General features: G+C 52.2%; 1 protein-coding gene across 2 annotated transcripts in view; it reads right to left on the bottom strand.

The window, feature by feature from the left end:
• Nucleotides 1-514: 514 nt before the first annotated feature.
• The window catches only part of Ush1c (USH1 protein network component harmonin), a 42,972-nt gene continuing 25,553 nt past the window's right edge, over nt 515-17,933 (bottom strand). Inside the window, exons 16-27 of one of the 2 annotated variants that reach the window (XM_071617132.1) lie at nt 16,690-16,842; nt 15,351-15,467; nt 14,311-14,793; nt 11,720-11,839; nt 10,612-10,662; nt 7,964-8,005; nt 7,452-7,505; nt 7,064-7,163; nt 4,484-4,593; nt 3,093-3,148; nt 2,065-2,173; nt 515-947 (exon numbers count right to left, since the gene is read on the bottom strand). In XM_071617132.1, coding sequence (XP_071473233.1) covers nt 903-947; nt 2,065-2,173; nt 3,093-3,148; nt 4,484-4,593; nt 7,064-7,163; nt 7,452-7,505; nt 7,964-8,005; nt 10,612-10,662; nt 11,720-11,839; nt 14,311-14,793; nt 15,351-15,467; nt 16,690-16,842 — 1,440 coding nt within the window. In that variant the 3' untranslated portion in view covers nt 515-902. The remainder of the gene's footprint in view (nt 948-2,064; nt 2,174-3,092; nt 3,149-4,483; nt 4,594-7,063; nt 7,164-7,451; nt 7,506-7,963; nt 8,006-10,611; nt 10,663-11,719; nt 11,840-14,310; nt 14,794-15,350; nt 15,468-16,689; nt 16,843-17,933) is intronic. The other variant, XM_027942306.2, reaches the window with a different exon arrangement.

Here is a 17,933-nt window from a genome sequence, read left to right as displayed (position 1 = left end):
GAATCTCAGCTCTACTTCCTCTTCACTGTGTGACCTAGGACAAGTATCTCAACTTGGCCTAGGAATTGCCAAGATACAAGGAGGGAGCCATACTCGCTGGCACCTACTATGTGTGCCAGGCCAGAATCAGAGGCAGAGATGGAAGGCTGGCTGAGAAGTTGAGAGGCATGAGGAAGCCACCGAGGGTCTGAGAGAGCTGGCCTTCCAGGACACCTTACACCAGAACCACTTTCCATTTCTAATTCTTAGGGACATCATATCTCTGGGCCTCGGATTTCCCTGAGATGACTAGACTTTTACCACCCACTTGTCTCTGGAGTGAGGATCCCTGGTCCTTGTTACCAAGAGGCCTGGCCACTGGATCACCTCTTTCATGTTGGTGGGCCCAATACAGAGCATTGGATCTGACTCTCACTCTTGGGTAAGGGTCCAAACCTTGGCATTTTATTTGACAGCCTTCAATCTGCTGCCTAAATCCATATTCACTCACATAAGCCGGAAAAGAAGTCTGTTTATTTTATTAATGAGCTCAGAGTAAGATTTGCAGTAACAATCCTAGAAGCAATTACAGCAAAAGAGAGAAGAGAGGGATGGTGGAGAGAAGAAACTGAGGAATCGGGTCTGATTAGGACTCGAGGGAGGCACCCCCAGAGCTGGGAGAGACTAAACGTTCCAAGGTGGGGGCAGAAAAGAGGGCACTGAGACCTCCTCCTGAACACTCCCTCCCCTCCACGTTGGCTTTTAGGAGTGTTCCTTGGCCAAGCCTAGTTCCAGGTCAAAGGGATTTGGAGTTCCTGGGTACTGGTGACAAGTTTGGGAATGTCTTCTGGTACATGCCGCAGGTCTCTCAAGACTGGTTGCCGGCTTTATGTTCAGGGGTTGAGTCCAGCACTCACTGTCTTCTAGGGATGAATTTGTTTTCTCTCTCTGGACTTCAGAAGAAAGTCCTGTGGAGGAAGAGGAAACAAACCAGGAAGGTGCAGGTCTTGTGAGTGGCACTCTGCCAAGGGCAAAGCCCCACCCTGGTAGCACGAGGCCTTGCCAATCCCTAGAGGCCCCTCTTGGTGCAACTCCAGGCAGCTACACACCAGCCAAAGTCACAGCACACAGGAGGCCAGGAATAAAGTAGCAGAGACACCAGGGACAGGGGTGGGGGAAGGACCAAGAGGAAGAGGGGAGGGTCTCTTGCTAAGAGTAAGTGACAGAAAATACAGATCACTTAGGTCCCCCCAGATGTCACTGTATAGCAGGCCAGCTGTCTTGGGAACAGGAGGCCCTAATGTTTTTGGAAATTTATAACAGAAAAATCAACAAGTCAGGCTTGGCTTGGCCCCAGACGCTGCTAGCTATGGGTTCGGGTCACCTCCAACACCAGCTTCACAGCCACCTGGCCCAGGGTGGGAAACACATTCCAAGGCTGAGATCTACCTTGTGTTCCACAGTTAGAGCCTGGATCAAGGGAGGGAGATAGCAAAGGACAGTTGGTCTGAGCAGGACTCAGGCCTTTGTAGGGCACAACAGGACACGAGCAACTCTAATCCACCAACCCTGGTTCTTTGGACGAGCCTTAAAGACCTCTCAACAGCCCTGGCTCTGCCCGAGCAGGGAATCCACTCCCTCCATGGGTGAAGCAGGGGTCCCAACAGGGCTGCATTCCCAGGAAAGGAGAAACGTTTGGTGAGGACACCTCTGGGAGGAAATTCAGACTGGACTTCGTGGGGTCTCTCCCAGCACAGCACACCTGGCTCCAGGCGCCATCTGTGCCAGCAGGGAGCCATGCTCAATGTTCCATCCTGTTCATTTGGGTGCTGCATGGGTCAGGTCCCAAGGACTGTGTGCATCAGGACACCCAGATCCCACCCAGTGCTCCAGACTAGGTTCTGCACACTCCCTTGAGTCCCACAGAGTTTCAGAGTGACCGACAGCAGACCCCGGAGGCACTTCAGGGGCAGTGTGCTTCATGTCCCCTCCAGATGCCAGTCCAAAGAACCTGCCAGCAGCGTGGGCAGCACATGGCCACTGCACGCAGCATGGACAGATGGGGCCCTGAGGCCACCTATTCACCGTGGGCTCCAGCTGCAGGAGGAACCCGTGTCTGTACACGGGAGTATGGTCTTCAAGGAGCTTTCGGACTGGCTGGGGACTTTCTGCTGCAGAGGAGGGAAGAGAGGAGCTACATGTGCAGAGCAGAGCAGGAAAGAAAAAGGGCTTGGTTACTCCTGGGCAGAGCTCTGCCAGACCTCGCCCTCCACCTTGGTCCTGTCTAAGCCCTGAGCTCCAGAGTTAGGAGCAGCCAGATCCTGATTCCTCCGAGACATAAGAGGGATTCAGGCTTTGCTGAGCAGAGGGAGGCAGCAGGCATGCCCACGACAGGCAAGGCAGGGTGTGTTAGTGATGGGGAGGGAGGTGATGTGATGTGGTGAGGACACAGGTGAGAGGCCACGGAGGCAGAGAGGTAAAAATGCATGCAGAGGCAGGGATAGAGAAGCAGAGAGCAAGCAAAGGAGAGGGCAAGAGAGAGAGGGGAGAGGGGTGATGGGAAAGAGGCAGGTGGGGAGGGAGAAGGATGGGGAAGAAGGAGAGACAGGAAGGACAGAGAAAGGCCCACCCAGATATAGACAGACCGAGGGAATCACAGGGAAGGACAGACTGGGCCAAAGCTCCTTGGAGAGCCCTCAGGATAGAGACAAGAGCCTGTGGTCTTTGCTGTCTGGAGATGCAGCATTTGTGAATATGGTTAGACATAAGAAAGACCTTCCAGAGAGTGAAGGGAATCTTCATCTGATAAGGGAATGGGGGATAAAGTTCTGAGTGGGGAATTAAAAATCCTGAGTGCTAGTCCTGATTTCACTGTGTACTTTTACTTGATCTGAGACCATGAGCCTATATGTAAAGAATTTGGACCAGATACCCGGGAGGCAGCTCTGATGCCACCTGAGGACAGCGACTTCCTTCCAGGGATACTCTAGCCCTGGGCTCTCTGCCTGGTGGCAGATGTGTGTCTGGTATTCTTTCTGGCTGAAGAAGGTGTCCCAGATTGTAGAGGAGGAGGAGAAGGAGCAGGCAGGGGCCAAGGGCGAGCACACACTTACAGCTCATCGTCGTATTCCTTGGGGGGACAGACGGCAACAACAAGGTCGATCCAGTCCTGTGGGGAGAAGCCGGGCAGCTGTGGGCACGCTCAGGGGTGGGTGGCACATCTGCCCCATGCTCCTTCCCACTCCTGAGTCAGGATCAGCCAACTAGGCCTCTTCCCAGGGGGAAGTGGGGGCGGGTAGGGCTGGAGGTCCTCCTGGTGGGTTTGGCTCCACTGTGGCTTCCGTGCTCTGGAGAAATTTCCAGGCTCTTAGGTTCCCAATCATAGGATGTGCAGGACCCTCAGATGACCCTGTGTCCCCAAGTGCCAACCTGTGGACCAGGGCCAGGCAGCAACCTCAGAATCACTTGAGGGAATTTTTAAAGTGTGTAGACTCATTGGCCTGGCTGCTGATGGTCTGTGGTGGGCCTGGGAAAGCATTTCTAACAAGCTCCCCAGACAAATCAGAGGCACAGACAACTGGGGAACGTTGGGCCTGGCCTTCGAGTTCTCACTCTGAGTCCCCTCAAGCATATCACTGCCATTCTCGGTGTGCCCATCAGTGTCTGTCCTGGGCTTGGGTGCATCCATTGAAGAGTTCTGGAAATTGCACTGGGCCCTGTGCCATGCCATGGCTCCTAGATTGAGCTGGGATCTTTACCTCCCCAGGACCTCCCTCCCTCCCTCCAATCCAGGGTCTACCCTCAAGAATCACAGCAATACTTCTACTCTCTCTTCCCTAATACAACCCTTCAGAAAATCAGTCAGTCATCATGTTACCCGTGAGTCTTCTCTTCTCCACATTCCTTCATGTGGGTCCCAGGCCCATCTGGTCAGCTTCCTCGGCACTGAACTTAATACCTCAGGCTCGGCTGCCTGCATACAGTTGCACGGGTTGTGCATTGCACAACATGAGTGGGCACCATTCACACTATGGTCTGTAGGAGGGTGTCCCCCTCAGATTGTGCATAGCACAGCCTGTGAGAGATCTCATGTGGTGGCCCTGATCCAGTTGGGTGTGTAATGCACACAGAGCAGACTACCACCCAGCCTCTCTTCATCCTGGACCATTTACTATTAATGCTTTCTTTTGATTTCTCGAACTCCCAACTCTTTTGATTCCTATTCAGTGTACACTCAGTGAAGACCGTAAGTCTTTTTCTTGGGAGCATAGCCATGTCCAGAGTTCCAGAATCTGTGTTTGTTCCATTAGCTTTTCGGACTCAAGGTCAGGAATTGATATTTAATTTCCTGAGTCCTATCCTGTCAGATTTAGTTCATTGGCTGGACAGGGGTGTGGACCATGGATACCCGTCCTGTGATGGGGCTCCCCAGCTGTAAGGCCTGGCTTCAGAGACCAGGTCAGAGGCAGGCAGGTGAGGGAGCGGGGAGAGGGCTCATTCTTACCCCGCCCTGATTCCAGGCCTTCTGCAGGGTGGCCTCTGCCTCAGCCAGGGTGTAGTCTGTCACGATCTTGCCATTGATCGCCATGATCTCATCTCCTTTCACAATGCCACCTGCAGGAAGATGAAGCTGATTGGCCAACTGGGCTACATGGGACACGGATTGGGCCAGGACTGGGCAAAGGGAGAGCCACTGTGGGGGCCACAGAAGAGGCTGGGCCCTGGGAACTGAGAGCTCGCGTGGCTCAGAAAGTGCGAGGGTCAACAGCATACTTAGTTACTTGGATACTCAAAGGCATTTCCTCCCTGAGCCTCAACCCTGCTCAGTGGAACTGGGACACCAGTGAGGACACACTGCTACTTGGCTCCTGCACAGGCGGCAGCTACTGCAGAGGAGACACACCTGCATTTCCAGCCAGGTTATTAGACACGAGTTGGTTCTGTGGGTTGGGCCTCCCTGATGTGCAGCCATGCTGGCTGGCTTGACCCTCCCCCTCCCCAGCCTGCCGGTGCTCTTTCCTGCCTGGAGCAGGACTGTTGTGGACTGTTCCATTCCCCTCTCTTTCTTCTCTTCTAGATCTGAAAGGGGGCTTCCCTGACTGCACCCAATTGAAGGCAGCTCCTCCTGCCATTCTCTCGCAGCACCCTGGTCTTTTCCTGCACAGCACACAATCTGTGATCATAATCTGCTTCTTTCCTGTTTGTTGATGGTCCCTCCCATTGTGCTGTCAGCTTCCTGAGGATAGGACTTATCTTTTTTGGTTCACTACTTTATCTTCAGCCCTTCAAGGAATATCTTTCACAAGTAGGAACTCAATTGGATATTTGTTGAATAAATGAATGGTGTTAAAAGATGTTTCTGCATAACCGTCTTGTGATCTTCTAATTTTAGGAGGAACCGATTAGTATCCAAACAGTTTTTATCAGTTATTATCTCGTCAGAGCCTTGACTAGGATCCTGCGCACTGTGGTTCTCTAAGTGGACAGACTGTACAAGGTTTCCCCGACCTCTTGAACTTCCGTTTTTTAGGAAGGTCTCCTAGTCCCGATGTCCACAGAACATCTATCTCTGTGTTACGCTGAGATCATGCAGAGGGAGGCCTTGTGGGCCTGAAGGCCATAGGAACACGGTGTGTTACTGAGATGGCAGCCTTGGTAGCTCGAAACAAGCATGCATTTGGAAACGTCCACCAGCTGCTTGGATGTCCAAAGCAGCATGGGATCAGACTGTAGACAGCAGTTTCCCTCGGACAGAGGGACTAAGGTAAGTGACTTCCACGTTTTCATTTTGTACAAATCCAAGATGGCACCTCAGGGGCAACAGGGCTTTGTAAATTGGGAGTGACAGGAAGAGCCACTATCCTTCCTGGTCCTCTCTCCCTGCCAGATGCAGAGATAGGTGGCCTCCTGAGCCAAGCTGCAGTCCCTCCCTCAATTAGTACAGAAATGAAGACAGAGGAGGCCCCTGCCCAGAGCTGAGGTGAGGGTCACAGCGTGGCTGGGAGAGACCCAAGGCCACTGAGGCCATGATGGCAGGACTGGATTGTGCCCTGGGCTCCCTGTGTGCCCACCCGCCTTGGTGAACACAGCAGTCAGGCTGCCAGCCACTGGGAACCTTTCCCTTCAGTCCCCTGCTTCAGTGGATCCTGTGAAGCAAGAGACAGAGCCTGGGTCCACAGAGGCCTCCCTCATCAGCAGAGGGTGTTTTTTGTTGAAAAGAGAACAATGGCAAAGTAAGATCTGCCTCATGCGAGACATAAGTCCTTTGGCCCTCTCAGAGCAGGTGAGGCTGTGGAAACCTGCAGCAGAGGTGGCACTTTCACTGGCAGTAAAGCCAAATGGCCAGGTGCCTATTCAAGTCCTTTTACCTCCACCTTTTACCTGCTCTGTGTCCTTGAAGGAGTACTTGGACCTCTCTGTGCCTCAGTTTCCTAAGCTGCAAAATGAGAATAACAACAACACCTCCCAGGGTGGTGTGAGGATTAAATGGATTAGTCCAAGTGAAACACCCGGACACAGGGCTGGGTGCCCGTCACTCACTCACTTACACTGGCGCATGGTTAGTGCCTGACAGACTGTTGTCACTGAAGGGCAGGTTTGGTTTGGATGGTCTCTCTCCCATTTCCCTGGTGCGGTTCCCTTCTGCTGGAAAGCCCTCTCTCCCTTTCACAGACTGGTCTTGATTCACCTTTCAAGGCTTGGTTCACGACTGCCCTCCCAGGGAGCCTTCCCAGTGTCACCTCCCCCTGGTGGGTAGGGGCCCTTCAGGATCCCACGACCTCCCAGACCCCCTTAGTTCCCTGCCCACCCTTAGCGGACAACACTGTTATTACATCTGGAAATTCTGAGCGTATTTCTGCCACTAGCTTAGAAGGCAGAGTGGCATCTGCTTACGCCGTGTGCCCACTGGCACCATGGCAGGCCCTCGGGACACATCTGAGATTGGATAGATGGCTGCCTGGATAGACCTGGTGCTCTCGAGAATGGTCAGCCTGCCCAAAGCAGGGAACTGTCTGCTTTCCTGGGGGTCTTGTGTAGAGCCATCACACTATGCCCAAATGGGGGGTGACCGGTCCCCACTCACCATGTCGCTCAGCAGCTCCCCCCTCATACACAGCTGAGACAACCACCTTCCCAACTGGGGAATCCACGCCACCTTCCAGGGCCAGGTCTAAGGATCCCTCCTGGTTGGAGGAAAACAAGTCTGAGGGGCCCACGCAGACAATAACCTGTGGGCACTTGGGCACTGAGGAGCCTCTCCACAGAGCCTCAAGAGCAGGAGAAAGCATGGGCCAATGGCAGTGCATGGGGGAGAAAGTGGGCTTGGGACCACCACAGAGGGAAGCAATAGTGAGGATTTGAGAGGTCACCTGGGAGTCACCTTGGGAGCGGCAGTATCAGGGAACCAAGGGGGCAGGAGCAGGAGCAGAGAAGGATGGTAGCTGCCCCACCTCCTCCACGTGCCCACATACCTTCTTGATGCGCAGGAGCCGGACGTCCTTCCCTAGGATCTGCTCTGGGGTGAACTAGGGGGAAAAGAAAGGGAAGCTTTGACTCTACTGAAGGGTGTTGGGGAGCAGGAAGCCTGGAGGACACTGGGCCCCATAGAGTACACAGCAAGGGGAACCTTCCCCATTGGTCTTCAACTGGGGGTCCCCAGCCCTTCGAGGGATGATGGACACATCACACACTCGGCCACACAAGCCCCAGATCCATTCTTCCAGGATAATCGTGAGGACTGGGCAAGAGCAATCCTCGTAACTACACCAGAGGCTGGTGCACAGTAGTGCTCAGCAAGTGTCACTGTCCCCACTATGCACACACACACACACCCCATACAGAAAGGAGCCCTGATAGGAAAGAGCAGCTGGGGTATCCCCGGGGCTACTCATGTGCCCCACCACATCCTTGGGATCCCAGGGCCCCCAAACCATCATCATCAAACACCCTCAGCTTCACTCAGGGAAGGAGGGTTACCCCTTACCATAGAGTAGGGGTCAAAACCTTCCTCATATTTCCGGAAATCCTGGAAGCAAAGGTACAGCTTTAGTCAACCGAAAAGAGGTCCTTGCAGGTCACTGCAGAAACAAGCTCAGGGCCGAGAAGAAAGAGAGGGAATGGGTGCAAATCCAAGGGTCAGAGGCGGGGAGAGGGTAGGGGCAGAAGTGACCAGGACAGGACTGCAGAGAGGAGGCTGGCAGCCAGAGCCCGGTGCTCAGGGGGCAGGCAGGAAGCTGCAGGAAGCATTTGGAGGAGTGCAGCCCTGTCCCTGTATGGTCTAGGGGGTGGGCATCTGTGGCTGCAGGATACTGGTGATGTCTGGACATCTGGGCAGCAGTGCCTGTCCTGCTGAGTCTCACCTTTGGTCTCAGACCTTTCAGGCCATACCTCATCCCTTCCAAGTCCCCACTTGAGGGCATACCCAGGTCCTGGTGGATGAGAATGGGTGCTTCTCCACCCAGTGCACTAACCCCACAGGAGGGCCAGTCCTGTGCAAGAGGCTGCTCTGACCAGGGAAGCCAGCCACAAGGCGACTGAGGGAGGCAAAGGGGAAGAAGGTGGTGGTAGCGAGATTGCTGGCCTGGTGCCTGGCACTGTTCTTACCGGATCTAGGAAGCAAGAGGCCCCAGGCTGGCCCTTTATCCAGGGGAGGAAGGAAGACACACAGCTTTGTGGCCCTGGCTCAATGAGGTTACTGTGGGGACAGTTGTCCCCAAGATTAGAAACAAGGCAATGGGAGGAAAGGGGCAGAGCCAGAACACACAGCTTCCTCACACAGCAAGTAGAGCCTGAGGCATCGCAGGCCCAAGGGCCAGGATGCTAAGGAGGACAGCAAAGCCAAGATTGGAGCCAAGTAGAGCTTTGTGCGGGTGCCTGCACAGACCACGGGACTGAGCAGAGCCCCCTCAGCACACAGTTCCCTAGATCACACCAAACATCCCCTGGGTCCTGTGGGCAGAGGTTTTTTGTTTTTTGTTTTTGGTGGTGGGGAGGGGAGCAAGGATCTCCCCACTCCCCACCAGCATGCAGCAACAAACTCTGGGGACAAGATGAGGGCCAAGTATCAGCAGATGGATCCCTGGGTATCTGCCTACCACCTTTCCTCATGGCCTTCACCTCTTGGGCTCAACCCCAAAGATGTCTTGAACCTAGTTCAGCTCAGAGGACATATCCAGGTTGGCCTGTGTTTTGGGGGACGACAGACCAGGAAGGGATGCAGTAAGCCCACACACAAGAAGGGTCATTCTGCAGGATCTGCACCCATGCTCTTTCACTGAGATGGGGCTGCCTACTTCTGGTTGTTCCTTCTGGAAAGCTGGGAAGTGGTGGTCACCAGCCTCCTCTCCCTGTGACCCTGAAAACCCATCTCAGAGATGGGCCAGAAGGCATGTCTAGTGTGAATTTAGAGGCCCATAAGCCGTGGTGGTTGGTCGGCCCTTAAAGAAGTAGATCAAGCCCTCATTAAACACACAGAGAAACTGAGGCCTGAGAGGAGACATTCGTGCTTAAGATCACCTAATTAGTAGGCAAGGGAAAAAGAGTTTGCTCCAAGCTTGGAGTCTCAGACTAGGGGGACTGTTTCTGTCCTAAACACCAGGCCCTTCAAGGCCTCTTCTGCCATGGCATTGCTTTGAGAGGCTGAGCGACACAGCATTGAAGAGCAGATCGCAGAGCTTGACCTTCTGCTTTCCCATCCAGGGTCAGAGACTGGTTGTGCCATCATGGACACATTTCCAAGTCCCTCTGCCTCTTACCTACAAAAGGAAGACTGTGATAGCCATTACCTCCCAGGGTTGCTGTAAAGATTAAGTGAGTTAATATATGTAATGTATTTAGCAGCTGTGTTCGGCACGGCATGCTTTCCGGGCATTAGCTGATGCCTGTCATTCCCTGGTCCTGGGCTCAGAGCAGCTTTTTTTTGCAGACACTCCCAGTTTGCTCCATGCCTGACATCAAATCAGCTTGTGAGTGGGAGGCTGGAGAAGCCAGGGCTGCCTGCCAGATCTCCTCTATGTTGGGGTCTCTTTCATTGGGGGGTGGGAGAACCAATCCAATGGCTGGCTCTGGATATACCCCCAAGAAGTGGGAAGGTTATGGGGCTGTCTGCCTGACACCACTCAGAGCCCAGCAAGGGCATGCATGTCCCTGTGCTCAGGAGTACCCTGGGCAGATGGAGAGCTGAGATGCCATTTCTTCCTGTGACTGGTTCAGCATCAGGCAGAGTTTGGTGAAGGTGTGACCTTCCAAGAGGGAACAAGACAGGGAAGGTAGCCCCTTTCTTCTCATCTAGGGCTGGAGCAAAGGCCTGTCCTGGCCTCTGTGACCCTCTGAGGGCTTCCTCTGTCCTGCTCCTCTTTGAACAAGCAGCAGCAGACGAGGTAGCACCCAGGGATTCTGTGGCTTTTCTCAGCTGGGGCACAGGCTCTAATACACCCTGGATCCCCATCTGATGAAAGCCTCCTTGACTTCAACTGCAGGCAAGGGGACACAGCTCTGGCCCAAGGATCCCAGGCAGATGGCAGTTGGGGCTGCCTCACAACCAAATGGCACTCTCAGGGAGAAAGAAGTCACAGAGTGGGAGGGATGGGTGGTGGGGAGGACCAGAGCACACGACAGGTATCATTTTTTTACTTGTCTGAATGTTGTCTGATAAACCACCATCCTCTTCAACATCTCCTGTGGCTGCCAGGAAAAAAAAAAAAAAATTCCCCACCAAATGTTACCAATAGGTCTCGTCTGCCCCCTGGTGCCAAGCCCTGGGGCTGCCAGCCTGGGGCTGCCCGGCCAATATTCTTCCCTAGACACAGTCTGACTTTGGGGTGCACCTTATGTCTCCCAATGCAGCAGCTGCTCAGTTGTAGACAAGCAGACAACACCCCTATCATTAATCAGAGACAGTAACATGGACTCATCAGCAGGCCATCCCAACAGTGTGACCTTTGCTCTTTGGGGAGCTGATGGGACAGCTAAATCTCAAAATAAGTGTCTGAGCTGTCCTGCCCTGACATTTGGATAGGGTTTCCTTGAAAGGGAAGTAAAAATTCTGGCTTGGCTTTTTTCCCAGTTGGTGGCTGGCACCTCTGGAGGGTGCACATGAGCCCCAGCTCCCTCAGACTTTGGGCACTGGGGTGGGTAGATCCTCCTACTTTCCCTGGACCACACCCTAGACTCCCTCCCAGACCTAGTGAGGAGCGAAAAGTAAAATGGAGACAGGGAGTGGGTCTGCTTTGGCCAGTCCCCCACCTCAGGGTATCCCAGGCCATGTAACACAGTCCCTGGGGCAGGGACCAGGGAGACTAGATCTTTGCAAGTTTTGGCAAGGTGGGTAAAAGCACAGCTCTGGAGTCTGAAAGATTTGAAGAAAGTAGATCTAGGCTCTGCTTAGGGCAACCGACTTAACCTCTCTAAGCCTTAGTTTTCTCAAGGGTTACAGAAGGTTGATAATCAGAGCCATCCCATCAAGTTGTTGTGATGATTAAATGAGACCACATAGAGCATGGCACATGGAGGGCTCCAACTGTCTTAGTTATTAACAGGCAGGGTGGCAAGCAGGGAACAGGAATTCCACTGAGCAGGCCACCCATGCAGATTCACCTCCTGGCCAACGTGAGGGTTACAAGATGACACCTGATCCTAGTTTGTGTGGCTCCTCACTATTCTCTCTGGGCAGCAGAACCCAGGGGACACGGCTCTGGTTTTCTCTTCTCTAGATATCTTGGAGGGGAACTGAGGGGCTTACCAGGACCTCGGATTTCACAGCTGGCCTGTAGATAAAGTTGTTCTCCTGGTGGACCATGACAGGTTTGGAGATGGTGGATACGCCAGGGCCTCGTGGAGGCTGTGGGCTTGGGCAAAATGTCTACAGGGGTTAGTTTAACAGAGCCCCATGTAAGGTCATGGTGCAGGTGGTAAAGGCTGACCACAGCACTTCTGCACACATGCAAATCCACTCCCATGAACATGCTGAGCAGGCTGGTCCATTCACCATGCAGGAGTGTGATCTTCAGCACAGAGTGGAGAAGTCCTTTGGACACAGAGTAGTCTGAGGCCACAGAAACTACTGGGGGTGGTGGTTGTTAAAGAACCAGCCACTTGAGCCAGAATCTGGCTTAAGGGCAGCAGGACCCACTGTCACTCAGAGGACACACTTTCAAGGCCCTCTCTTGCTAGTCATGGGGGACCATCTAGCTTCCCCTCTCTTAAGGGCTATTTCTTCTGGCCACAGTTAAGTCTCTGGACTTCAGCATGAGGCATAGAGCATCCAGATGCCATGGCTAAGGACTTAAGAGTGGCATCCAGGGGATTCTTTGTCCTAAACCACTCAACATCTTGGGCAAGATGTATCTGATCAGGTCAGAACCCTGCCCAGAACACTTCAACTGGTCCTTTGTTGACTTTTCTGCCTTCATTTCCATCTTTACCTGTCACTTCTTCCCAGATTTCTTACTCTGCCTGATTTTTAGCCTCAAATGCCAGGCTTTCCTGCTTCCAGGCCTTTGCATATGCTCTTTTCTCCTGCTTTGTCTGTCCAGGTCTCAGCTCTTATAACACTGTCTTCCTGAAGCCTCTCAATAGTTTCCTTTCATCCCTGCACCTCATCACAGCGCCTGTGCACCCCCCTCTCAACCCTGTAGTGTTCTAGTTGCCTGCTTGTTTGTCTTTCCTAACTGACTGTCTTGGACAGGGACTGCAGCTCCCCGATAGTGGTGGTTCACAATACCTGGCACAGAGTGACATATAGCAGGTGCTCAGTAAACATGTGTTGGCTGAACAAATGACTCAGTGGTGAGGTGGGCATGCCAGGCAGTGGGTCTGGTTCTGAAAACCCTACTCTGGCAGGGGCTGGCATTGTAGGCACATGTGTTAAGCTAAGGCAAGTGTTTGTTTCCACTACCTGAGGCCTGTTGGTGGCTATGCAGATATGTCATCAGTCACACTTCTTGCTGTAGCATTGATGGCACTCATCAGGGGCATGCAAGGAGGAGGAGATTGGGCAGGACAGGTGGCATGAGCACCAGAGTGCTGATGGATATGATGAAGCCAAACAGTAAACAAACAGCAATCTCCTGGCTTTCAAGTCAGGGACAGTCCTTCTTCCCCTCTGACCAAGAAGAACATGGCAGGGGCTCAATCAATGACTTCAGAATCAAATTTCTGAGGAATAGTTTCTGCCCATCTGGTGTGGGCCATTTAGACAGAAGGATGTGGTTCTATGTGCCAGATTAGCTCAGCCCCCTGAAAAACAGCTCCTGGCTGGGCTCTGGGGAAGACATCCATGGAACAGACAGACTGCTTCCTCTCTGTGTGAGCTGTGGGCCCAGGACCCCCCAGGAGTCCAGAGGGAGGCCTTCTGGGAGCTGCAGCCTTGCAGTATCTGGCACTTCCTTCACTCCCACCTTCCTTCCTCCAAGCTCTCTTGAATGCTCTGAGCTGCTTACTCTGTTCCTCAGCAGGAACTCAAAAAGGGAGGTTTAATAATAACCACTGGCGAGTTGCTGCTGAGGCTGTCCCCTCACCAGCTGATCCCCACTGCCTTAGCTAGACTCGAGCCATCCCATGGTGACAGAAGCAAGGGATCAAAGCTCTGTGTCTTCCTCAGGGATTGCCTCTTCCAAAATAATCTTTGGATAAAGAACAATTAATATGAAACATATCTTTCTGAAAAGATCACTGTTCAATCTCCTGATGTCCAAGAAAAACATCCCTGTTCTTTTAATAGTAAATTTGGAGATATCTAGGAACTTTCTCATCTTCATTTTTCCTTTAGCTGGATGTTGGCCAGACATCTCTGAGTTTACACTCCGAGCCAGTGCAGTTGACTAGTACCATGGAAAATGGAACTGTAATATCCTAATACCGCACTGGGTTGTGCCATCTCTTCATTTCCAAAGCCTAATACTTCTCTCTCTGATACCCCCCACCCACCTCCCCTTCTTCCAGGGAGTCATTTCACATGTTCAAGGCTTTCTGGGATAAGGTCAAGCAATGACCAGATGTGGCACAGACCTAGCTATTCATTAACATATCTTTTCACTGCAAGTTACCGGCCAACACTAGCCAAGAGTTCAGAGAGAGCAATGAACATTAAATGGATATATTGCTGCACATTCCAAGAGCCCAGCAATCCACCATGCAATTGAGCACCTCAAAATCAGCAGAAACCATACTCATGCAGGATGTCCACACACAGCTTGGGGGTCATTTCCGGAAAGTAGGAGGAGATGGTATTTTGTCCTGTCTCCATTCACAGGAGCCATGAAGAGTGTGGGAAACAGCAGCCCTCCCCACTCTTTCTGTTTCCAAGCATAGCATGCAGAACAGGGGCTGTACCTTCGGGGTGGGTGGGAAGCCCCGTTCAGGGGCAGGGGAGTTGGCAGGTTTTCCACTGTGATTCTTTGCCTCCCAGTCCTCCACTGGAGTGCTGGTGTCCCCAATGCGGAAGGGATGGTTGCCCAGTGCCTCTTCCAGGGCCGAGGGCAGTGGGCGGGTAGGAGTGAGGTCTTGGGTGGGAATGGATGGAGGGGGAGGGATGGGAATGGCAGGTGGAGTGCACTGTGCCCAGGGTGAGGATGAGGCACTCACATGGCCCGATGAGGGAAGCACAGGGGGTGCAGGGACCTTTGAAGGTGGGTTAGAGGGTGGAGGGTGGGGCATCACAGGCAAGGCAGAGGAGGTCTTGGGGGGATAGTAGAATATGTCCAAGGGGATGTCATCCAGGTCAGTGGTGTGGAGGTGCAGTCCACCTGCGAAGCGTCTCAGAGGTGGGGCCAGGGGAGACACAGAAGGCGGGGGAGGCGGGGGCCCTGTGGTCATCTGGGGGTTGCAAGAAGGTTCTATAATTGTCCACATTCACTGTGCTCCACTTCACAATATGCTGAGTACAATGCTCTCCTAATGTGTTTCTCTTGCTATTAGGGATCCCCCCACCCTCCAACCAGAACCAAGGGGTGCCACTTCTCTGCCACCTGGCTGCCCACTGAGCCTATTGGCTGGTTGGGAGTGCCCATGCATGAGAGGCCCAAGTTTTGCCATCTGAGGGTGATAAGTAAAGTGATCAGATAGTTTATTCTCTAAACTGGAACACACTTGAGTGTATAAGAGGCCCTCCTAGTAATTACTGCAGGATGACAGGCCTTCTAGGACCATCTCAGACCAACTGGGACTTAGTGCTCACCTTGGAGACAAGCAGAAATACAGACATGTCCCAAGAGAAGAAGGAGAAGTGGGCTGGTAGGGGTGGGCACTGGGCAGTGAAAAGGTACCAATGTGGCTGGTGACACTTGCCAGGGGCCCTCACACCTCCCGCTGTCCCCAGGGTAGATCTTGCTGAAGGCAACAAGAGGACTCCGTGGAAAGCAGGGATCTGTTACCTCTGAAATCTCATTATCAGCAGAGGAAATCTGCTCAAGGCGTGTCTGACACAGCCTTTCCACCCAATACTGAATCTTTTCTGATTCCTCAAGGTCTTCCCGCTCTGTCTCAGACACCTGGGACCCAGGACCGGCGCCAAAAGAAGAAGACAAAGAGCACAAGTGAATCACGTGGGCAGCAATCGCATACACACACTTCTCTAAAAACCCCAGAACACTGGTGGAGGTGTCACCTATCTGGAAAAAGACTCAGCCTTGTTCTACCTGGTCCCAGAGGAGGTGGAAACAATGGGGAGGAAGGTGCTCAGATGTCAGGTTGACCTAACAGCACCCACAGGCAAATTCACAGGGCGGCTTATGTACTGCATGGGATTAGCTGGACCTCAGGATCCCCACGAACACTGAGGCTCTTGATGTGCCAAGAACAATCCTTTTGTAACCTCCGTGCACATTCCAAGAATCTAACTTTACTCTTTTCCCCCCTCCAGGCTGCCTTGTCTTCCGAAGCACAAGTTTAATCTTATTTTTAATTTTCTAGCTAATTTGTTCTGAATGCCAGACCTAATGCACTTCACATTTCCCAGGACTTGTTTGGTTTTATAATCTAATCAGTTTGGCATTCTGACTCATGGAAGCATTAAAGAGAAGCAGAAAGAACAATACCCCCTGTATCCAGGGAGTTAAGCTGACAACTGCACCTAGTAAATAGGAGCTGCTCACTCTGTGCTATTGCTTTGGACATGTCTGCAGGGGACAGCTTTAGATACATTCCTAAATTAAAGAGGTCTAGCCTCAGACATACCTTATGTTGAAGGGAGCAACCTTAGATTCATAGCCTGATTAATTGGGGATATCCTCAGACTTAATATCTGCACAAACCTGGGTAGGGAGATTAGATGAACAGAACTTTTGATGGATGAATGGAAGACTAATTGCATATCTACAAATTGGGCAGAGGGTTTAGCCTCAGACTCAGATCCTAAGCAGGGAGACTAGCATCATTGCCACACCTAAGAGGGAGAGGTCCAGCCTTAGACTCATACTCTGGTGGGATAGAGTAGAGGGGATAGACTCAAACCTCTAGCCAGGTGCATTAAATGACTAGCCTTAGACCTATAATCTGGGCAGAGAGGTTAGCTTCAAACCCATACCAGGAGTTAGTGTCAGACAGTGTTGGGAAGGTGGGATGGTCTCGTTCTCCAGGCTGGGGAGAGAGGAGGCTCTCATCCTTGAAGTCCATCTGGGGGGCACAAGTGCAGCTGGCACCATGACAGCACAATGCAGGGGATAACCAAACTGTCCCAGAGATGCTTGCCTGGCCTACGAGCAGGACACGTACCTCCTGGGCCAGCCGGTTGATCTTTAGTTGCTTTTCCTTCTCCAGCATCTCCTCTTTCTCTTTGTAAAGCTTTTGTTCAAATTCCAATTCCTTCTTATTCTTTCTCAACTCCTGCAGGCTGTCATACTTGGCTTTCTTCTTATCTTTTCCTTTCTGAGCAGGTGTGTCATTGTTTATATGACAAGGGCTACAAGGTAGTAGTTGACACCAGCACAGCACAGCAAACAGGGCATCCAGTCCTTGGACAACACTGGGCAAACCCCCTTACCCTCTGCCATGGTGACCCCACCCCAGCTCTGCCCCACTGCACTGGGCATCAGACCTCAGGTTTTTGGACAGGAAGACCACTGCTGTCCACTACAGAGTGGAAGACACATTCCTTTGCCAGGCAGAAGAATTGGTTTATTAGTTCACTAACTAGTTGTATGACTTTGGCTGTTTCTCAACCTCTCTGAGCTTGATTTACCTTAACAGAAATGGGGGTAATACCTGCCCCACAGGCTTTTATTTAGTGCCAGTGAAATAACATCTATGAAAAGGCTTTGTAAACTTCAAAGTGCTGTCTAAATAAAAGGCATTGTATTTATTTCCTAGCATTCATGCCCATGCCTTCCCCAATATCTGAGAAGAAAGGTGGATCATGTTCCGATGCTAAAAGATTCATCCTGGGAGATTCTAGAGAAAATCCAGGGGAGCTGGCAGATCTGCAGAGATCCTCTGTCCTGAACTGGAGGAGGTGGGAGCAGACTTAGATCTGGGGCCCAGAGCCAGGGACACTGGATTTTGCCCTCATGTGTAGGTTCTAGACTTTTCCGTCCTGGAGAGGTCAAATCCACGGCTCCCTCTGAGCTGGGCACTTTTGCTGAGGATTAGCTGGGAGCCATAGGGCTAGGAGATGCAGGTGGGGAAAGGGCCTAACTGCTCTACAGTGTTCACAGTGCTGGTAAGGATTTGGGGAGGGAGATGCAGGGCAAAAAGACCCTGCTAAATTAGACTCTCAGAACCTATTCTCCTGGCTGCTTTTGCCATTGGGTTGCAAGGAAGCCCAAGGGTAAGAAAGGAAGAGAATGAATATTTATGGACTGCCTGTGTGCCATGGGATGCACACTGATTATCTCCAATGTAGGCTTTGTCCCATTCTCTTGATGAAGGCTCTGAGAGGTGAAGTTCCTTGCCTGATATCAGACATCTAGTAAGTGATGGTGCCAGGATTTGGATCAATTTTTCTACTGTGCCTTGATGAG

Source organism: Marmota flaviventris, chromosome 9 (genome assembly GCF_047511675.1).
Source record: "Marmota flaviventris isolate mMarFla1 chromosome 9, mMarFla1.hap1, whole genome shotgun sequence".
In the NCBI taxonomy this organism is placed as follows: Eukaryota; Metazoa; Chordata; class Mammalia; order Rodentia; family Sciuridae; genus Marmota; species Marmota flaviventris.
The sequence above is the reverse complement of the archived record's forward strand: the minus strand, read 5'-3'. Positions and strand labels throughout refer to the sequence as shown.